The 8066-nt window shown below is 38.2% G+C and overlaps 1 protein-coding gene across 1 annotated transcript; it reads left to right on the top strand.

Moving 5' to 3' along the window:
• The first annotated feature begins 1546 nt into the window (after positions 1–1546).
• Positions 1547–7985, top strand: LOC131779906 (thrombospondin-type laminin G domain and EAR repeat-containing protein-like). Its single transcript, XM_066171737.1, has 7 exons — positions 1547–1678; positions 2914–2950; positions 3482–3516; positions 4609–4671; positions 5331–5393; positions 5832–5862; positions 6382–7985. Exons 1-7 carry the CDS (start codon positions 1601–1603, stop codon positions 7431–7433), a joined length of 1359 nt encoding a protein of 452 aa, XP_066027834.1. The 5' UTR covers positions 1547–1600; the 3' UTR covers positions 7434–7985.
• The last annotated feature ends 81 nt before the right edge of the window (positions 7986–8066 follow it).

The following is an 8066-nucleotide window of genomic DNA, read 5'->3' as shown; positions in this document are numbered from 1 at the left end:
TTAACGTGACCAGGGATGACGTCATTCACGTGAGCACGCACGTGAGTATTCGCAAGTTTCAGATAGGTAATCCAACAGTTTTTACGTGTTGTCCTGTTAGACTAGGTTATGTTCGTTTTAGGTAGCTTGGCCTCCTCAGACGGTTCCACAATGCCAAGTAAGCAGTGCTAGGGATGGAAACAACCTTACAGCCAAATGATAGTTCGTGGGATTGTAAGAAGAGAACATAAACTTGAGCTTGATTTCGACACATCGCTGTAGGATTACTGTGACATATTCTAAATGGGCGTCATGATTAAAGACCGCAACTGGAGATCACTGTTGGCATACTAGGATAACACATTCACTCGGGTTCTCTGTTGGGTATGGGTGAATGAAGCGTTCGAAACCTAAGGAGGTGGTTGGGCCAGTGAGAGGAATGGAAATTATTCGATAAAAAAAGGGGGGGGGGGCCCCCTTCCCCCCTGCCTACTCATCAAGCACACGTCGTGAACCAAGATTTAACCTGAGAATGATATGAAGCTTCTCTCAGAAACGTCGATGAGACTGAGACAGATTTGACTTGTTATCCGTCTTCAAGCAAATCTAGCTTGAAACAATGTCCAAATGCAGTTCGTAGACCAATCCTGATTATCCGCCACACAAGAATTCTCCGTTGGTGATAAAGTGAGACCAGATCAAGCCACCATAACACGCCTGATTATTGCTACTCTAACTTGAGAAACTGAATTTGTTTCTAACCGTTCTGTCTTCTTCAAGAAATAAAGTTGAAAAAACGAGAGACTGATGAATTCTCTCTTTATTCACACGGCCATTGGAAGTAAAGCAATAAAGGAAATATTCTCCTTTTTAATCAAACCAAGGTATTTTCATACAGAATGTCACAATGCAGGAATTCATGCTTTTTGCGCAGATGGATGCATTTAAAAAATCTGACTCGATTACGCGTGTAAGAAACCTTGGTTATGAAACATTTAGTTATTTAGTAAATGGTTATTTAATTTTCTTTTATATTAGAAAGGATTTAATGTATGAAATCGATTTCGAAGTTATTTAGGTTTGAGCTGTCGTGATGAGTTTCCGAATTGTGACAACCTCTTCTAACTCAGTTTGTTTACAGTCTTTGCTATTAATGCTGTCAAACGAGTGTCTGAAAAATTACGATGACGGTTTTTTTTTTTTCGCTCAGAAAAAAAACTAGTTTACAAAGTATGAAATTTGAAAAATAGGCGTCAACAAAAAAATGTGATAGTGAAACTGACTTCCAATTGCGCCAAAAGTGCGGAAAGGTATAGATTCATTCATCATCCTGAGGAAACTTGGAAGTATGGTATAGATTAGGTATCGGGAATGAATTATCCCTTATCGCTCGATAGCAACTTGAAAACCCTTGTCTTGCTTAATATCGCAACAATTTGATTACGCTTTTAGAGGGGAAGCAGCCTTTGGCAAGAAGCCTATTTTTCTTACTACGGCATTTGATAACTGGTGAGGTTAAAGACCTCTTGTCAATACCGTTTTCTTTCAAAAAGCACAAAAAAAAAAACCTTTCAAAGAGCATCTAACATTACGAGCCAGAGTGACAAAAACGGGTCCGAACATGGAGCGTTTCCAGTTGGTACATATGTTGTGCTGTACCTTTCTTTACTTCACTGTGAACGCAAAATTACAATCTCAAGTAAGTCTAGTTAATGAATTGATTGTAAGAACATTCAATAACTTTCATGGCTAAGTCTCTGAGACCATGCCTCTTGCAATCCTTCCGTTGTTCCTTTTCCTAACACACGGCCGGCCAAATTGTTCTCATTTGTCTATCAGCCGTGAATAACCTCGAGTAATTGGAACTATCTATTCCGACCTCAAATCAGTCGTGAACAAAGTTGTAAACTCATTCTTATTTTTGCAACTGAGAGAATAGAGACTGATGGGTTCCTTTGATCTAAAAGGCGCATTTCATGAGTTGTTAACACTGCACACCTCGCTTCGTTAGAACGCAACGTTTGTATAAGATGGTGAGTCGGTAAAGGTATGAAGAGATATGTCACTATGTTCGGCAAACACAGTTGATGAATGTGTGCTCAATCTGAATCTCTGGCAAAATATTTTCAGAAAAGGTCCATCGCCATATGACTGGTTGCGCACAAATGGATTAAAACAAGGTTTATTGAGAAAGAGACCATCTTACAAAAAACTTGAACTGACGCTTAAAAGTGAAAGAAAGGCAGACATTTTCCTCGCTTGATTTGTTTCATTCAATCTCTCGAGTCCATGCACTTTATCAAAGGAGTCATTTACGCCTACCGTCCAGATTATTATGACCACAATTGTACCGTTATCTAGGGTTGTCGCGACCATACACGCAGGAGAGCACGTGTTATCTCAGCAAACATTTAAAAACTTCTAACACAAGGAGGTGGCCCAATGTTTTTCTCATGAGGAATTACTGTCTTAAGATTTACTAAATTGAGACATTCGTATCAATTTTATTTATGCCGGAAACTTCACCCTAGAAAGTGTTAACAGACAGCTTCCGTGCTTATAAAGACATAATTTTTCTGGGTCGAATCCACTCGATTTGTTTGCACTTGCGTGCGCATTCCACTTAAAAGTTATGCCACGCCCCTGCGTTTGGCAGAATAAAATTTACCCCCCTCACGAAAAAAGTGACATTTGACTGCAAGTAAAAAGAGCAGGAGCTGTTTAGAGCTTCCCACGTGCTTTCAAATTCAAGACCTCAAAGGTTGTCGGGATAGAACACAATAAGCAAAAGTTATTGAAAACTTCCTTCACAAGACCACACACGATTTCCTTTTGTAAAATGGCGATACATATTTACTCTTAATGATTGGTTCTCCCACCAATGCAATGTAAAAAAATAAACCATAAATACGCAACTCTTTCTGTTTAAATTAGGTTTCCTGTGGTTGCCATGGAAGGGATGGGCGTGATGGTAAGTTCCTTTTTCGTGTTAAAAAGCTGTAATGTGATAGACATAATGTCAGGGTATCAAAGAGCGCTTTCATTCAACTAATTTTATTCTTGTTTTTTCGTCACCATGTTCCCACCCAATAGCATAGCGTAGCTCCATTTTCTGCATATATACACACACACAACTCACAATTCCTCCACTCGCTATGATGAAGGGCTAACGCTCGAAACGTCAGCTTTGAAACTCTTATGGTGGCCAATTTACGTTATCAACTCAGGTGTTAATAACTTAAATACCCTGTTATACTCTCCCACCGACGCATGCAGCACCACAGTTTCTCTAGAAGCTTACTCCTTTTATTATTTGTAGTGTGATACGTCAGTCAGTTCAAGATACATATATATGTGATAAATAAACAATACAATTCGCTTTTCATTTGATTTCTGATTTCATCTCTCTCTCTTGTTTATTATATTAAAATAAAAGTGCCAATCAAATTCAAGGACATACAGCTTGATAATGATTATGGGTGAAATGTTTTTCCTCTCATAGGAAGAGATGGCTTGAGTGGAAGGGATGGTGTTAAGGTTAGAGATTTTTTTAATTTAAACATACTTTTGATTGTTTTCCCAAAAGCACCTCGGCTTAACGAGGGGGATTACAATGTAACAAATTTTGATTCAATCTATTCAGGCTCACACCTCAACAAACACACAAACAACACACCAAATGTGAGAAGATCCAGTTTAACTTACTAAGCTAGGGATATATCATTTAACCCTCTAAGTTCCAGATCAAATTTGCAATTCTCCTTACTATCAACCATACAATTCTTGTAATGTTAGTTCAGAGAATTCAGTATTGGATCAACTAATTATTCCCAAATTGATATTTTTCTTTACTCTCAACACCTATCTGGTTGATATGTATTGCTATTGTAAAGAGAAATTATCTCTTGGTCACTCATGGGAGTTAAAGGGTTAAGGCAATTAAACAATGGCTACCAAAAAGCGATTAGTATTATTTATAAACTTTCATACTTCGCGAGAAAAAGTACAGTTGATGTCGTAATTTACAGACCCAGCATCATACAATAAAAAATTAGTTTCCTTGCATCGCTGCTCGATGACTATGTTTCACCAAGAATATTAGCAGCAGAGGTAAGGACGTTGCGTTGAGCGGCATACCTTGGGCCATACAAGAAAATGCGTTTCACCGATTCGCCAAGTTTTCTCTTGATCTGAGACGGAAATGTGTACGTTCAGTAGATATTTGAGCAATAGTTCAGTTACTTAACGTGGAGTAAGATTCTTGGCTATCTTATAAAACTGGCTTAATTCATGTGGTTCTTTCCCAATACTAAGAGGCTCCCGAGCAAGTCCGTGATGTAACTTCGCAGAACTTCTGTTTACAATATTTATCCACAGTTATCCCGTTGTTTTACTTCGTTCCAATTGTGAATCCCGATTACTGCCTACTTCGCTATCTATATATCTATGTATTCGCTTACCTATTCATTTGATTGTTCAATTTTCTGTGTGGCAATGCACTACGGTTTAAAAAGTGGTACTCTCTCTTAAGTTGAGCCATTAGGTCAACATATCTAGCTTTGTGTCTATTTATGGGTCTCGTTTGATTGTTCTTTGCGTACCGTCTGATCAGTTTGTTTGTTCGAGCAGGGTGACCAAGGTGATCAAGGGACAGTTGGCCAGAAAGGCGAACCGGGAGTATGCGATGTACAAGTATGTAAAAGCAGTACCTTCTTTTGCACTCGGAGCGGATAAAACTCTGCCTGAGAGTGGCTGATGATTAATAGAGTGAAAAAAAATTGCACTCGCATTTTTTAACATTACAATTTTCTTTGATATTCAACCTTCGTGTATTGTGAAAAAATCTAATTTCTCATTGACTGCCGAAAGTTCGTGTAATGCGCAATCCCATAGAGGGCGGGTTCTTGTCGCTCCAAAGGGAAATGGTCAGTTAAGCCGTTGTAGTCTGAACAAGGGTATAGATTTGGCCGTTCAAAAAACTTATCAACGTATTTGTCTTTTTACTTCTAAATGAATAACTTTTAAAAAAAGTAACCAAAATATCGTTCGAGGTGAACTTTGGGAAGATATTATTTGGTACTAATACCGGTTCAATTGTGTTACAAAGATCGCAAACCAAGTTACAAATTCCAGAGTTCAACTCTAAAAACGGGTGTGAAAAATAACATCTTTTGCCGGCTCTGAGATGGAACTGGGCGGCACCCTTGTAAAAAATTCCGATGAGTAAGAATAAATTCTTGAAGTATCTTTTATTAGAAATTACAAAATCTAATCACGAAATTTACTTTGTCTCTGCGATTAAAGAGAAATCAATTAACAGTTGATAGACCGGCTCGTGACCTTGTTTCCAGGAACTTGAGGCGATCAAGTCAAAGCTGGAAAAGCTAACTCAAGAATTAGGAACACTCAGAAACGTAAGAAATTCATATTTTCATCATTTTTCTTAATTTAGAGCGCAGAAAATGCCGCATACCAACATCATGTGATCTTTCTCCACTATAACATACCTCTGTTATTACGAAGTATAAATGCCAACAATGCGTGCCTGTTCGGAAATGAAAGGAACCTGAACTAGTTTTATAACAAAAAATCTAGAGTGACATTTAGGGTTAAGTCCTTCACACAAGTTAGTTGTACTTTTAAATGTGTGTGTTCTCTTCACCTGTATTTAAAAAGGTACACTACGCTTTTACTTCAATGGCGTATATGATTACGTTTATTCGTTCACTTTTTCATCCGTTTTTCTCTTTATTTATTTCTTTTCCTTTTTTTACTTCCATAATTTTCCAATTACTTTTACAGTTCTGTTTATGCCTCTGTTTAAAAGAACCATTTTATGATTCCTATTTCAGCAACCTAAGCAGCTGACACGTCCCGATAAAGGTCAGCTTCGAGGATTGATTCAATTATTTATTTTGAAGTGCACGTGCATTTAACGTCTTCATTAGTCATGGCTTCACCAAGTACTTTTTAAAATTCATCTATTCTTTTAAATCGTTTCTTCGCTATCTTGGCTCGTCTTTTTCCCGGTTTTCTGGATTTTTTTTGGTTCGTTTTAATTTAGCCCTTCCCAGTCAGTCCAAAAACCGATCAGACACGTCCCCTTAACTAAAAACTTTGTTTCGGGCTTATTTGAAATTGTTTCTGTGACAGCGGTATTGTTGAATTAATATTTTAACGTCCTAGATTAATTCTTTGTTCTTAGCTCTGTATTTAGCATTTTATATGTATATATTTCAAGTAATGTATTTTAGTTCAGTAGCAGATACGACCCCTCAAACTTTGAGGCTTTAACTCTTATCGTGTCAAAATAAAGGTGTTTATGTTTTATATTTATGTGATCCGGTCACTTGCAATGATTTCACAGCATGTAATTCAGTAATCTTTACCATTCACTTGTAGAAACGAAGTGTCGACAAGGCCTTCACTTCTTTGAGAAATTCAAAGAAATTCCCACAACAGGAGTATCAGATGTCAAATCGTTTTGGATCGGTAATGACCAATTTCTGGTATTTGCAAGCTATTATGGGGACAATGCTGGCCATGAAGCGGAGTCTGTTGTTTTTGAGATAAAGAACGGGCAATTTATTAAAAACCAGACGCTGGCAGCCCGCGGTGGTTATTACATCGAGCACTTTACGATCGACAAAGAGCATTACATGGCCATCGCAAACCGAGAGGACAGCGTAACTGGCTGGAAACTCAACTCAATCATTTACAAGTGGAGCAGACATCGGTTTGAAGTGTTCCAGATGTTTCCAACCAATGGTGGGTCTGGCTTTAAGTTTTTCACGATCGATGGAGACCATTACTTGGCTGTTGCAGAATTTCATGATAGAAGCACTCATTCAGTTGACTCTTCACTATATAAATGGAAAAGAGGAAGATTTGAAAAATACCAGAACTTTCCAACATATGGAGGAGTGGCTTGTGATTCAATTGTGATCGCTAACGACACATATCTTGTCTTCGCCAACCAACGTAGCCCTCAGGGAAACCATGACGCGGAATCTACCGTATATAAGTGGTCAGGAGGTCACTTTCTAAAGTTTCAAACAATGATAGCCCGCGGTTCTTTTAGTACCAAGTTCTTTCAAGTTGGTGACCATGTCTTTCTCGGATTCGCAAGTTCTCACAGCACAAAATCACCTCTCTTTAAATGGGATGGCTCAAAATTTACCTTGTTTCAAGATATTCCAACTCGTTTTGCCATGGAGCTATGCCTGTTTGAAGTGAATGGTGACGTGTTCCTCGCTGTTGCCAATTATAACGAAGGGAAATCATTTGTGTACAAAGCTTCTGGCGCACAGTTCACTCACTACCAAGATTTGGAAACACAGGGTGCTCGAGGAGTGCACGCCTTCGTTCATGAAGGCGAGCAATACCTTGTGTTTGCTAATTACTGGAAAAACAAAAAATACAACATCGATAGCTTTGTCTATAAGTTTGTGTAAACTTTGCTGAGAAATCCTATTGACATTACTGCATGGGTAAAACGACCCAACAAGCGTCATATCGTAAATTTGACGATATAAAAAAATCCTTCAGATGAGCATGTTCTAACTACCCAATTTTTTTTCATCTGAGTAGCTCTGAAACTTAAGATAATAGGATTAGATGATTAATCGATTGAGTAATTGATAAGTTACCGTTCGACTAACTGACTGAAAGACTGTTTTTCGCCTAGGTGCGCAATTGACAAAAGTCCTTGCACGGCCTGTCAGCCTCTCGTAACTAGTCTTAATGGCAAGTCCTAGGCTTCGGGGAAAGTATTTCTCAATTCTCGTGAAATGGAAAAGCGAAGCATAGATTATGCTAAGTAGTTAGATCTATTTATCGACAATTATTGGCTTATCAAGAAAGTGATACGACTGTAACGAAAGAGCCTTGCTGACGTCGTTCGTTTAACTGTAATCATTTAGTGATGCCCTCAGAGGGTGAAAAGTTCAAAATTTAAAAATGAGCGTGCCGTTTTTCCTTGTAACCTCACAAGAATGTCATCAATAAAGAGTTAACAATTAGAGATTGTTCCACTGAATTTCTAAAACAATTCCCCAAATGTTTGGAATAGAACACATCCAGTTTCA

Source organism: Pocillopora verrucosa, chromosome 9, assembly GCF_036669915.1.
Source record: "Pocillopora verrucosa isolate sample1 chromosome 9, ASM3666991v2, whole genome shotgun sequence".
NCBI classification, from domain to species: Eukaryota; Metazoa; Cnidaria; class Anthozoa; order Scleractinia; family Pocilloporidae; genus Pocillopora; species Pocillopora verrucosa.
The sequence above is the reverse complement of the archived record's forward strand: the minus strand, read 5'-3'. Positions and strand labels throughout refer to the sequence as shown.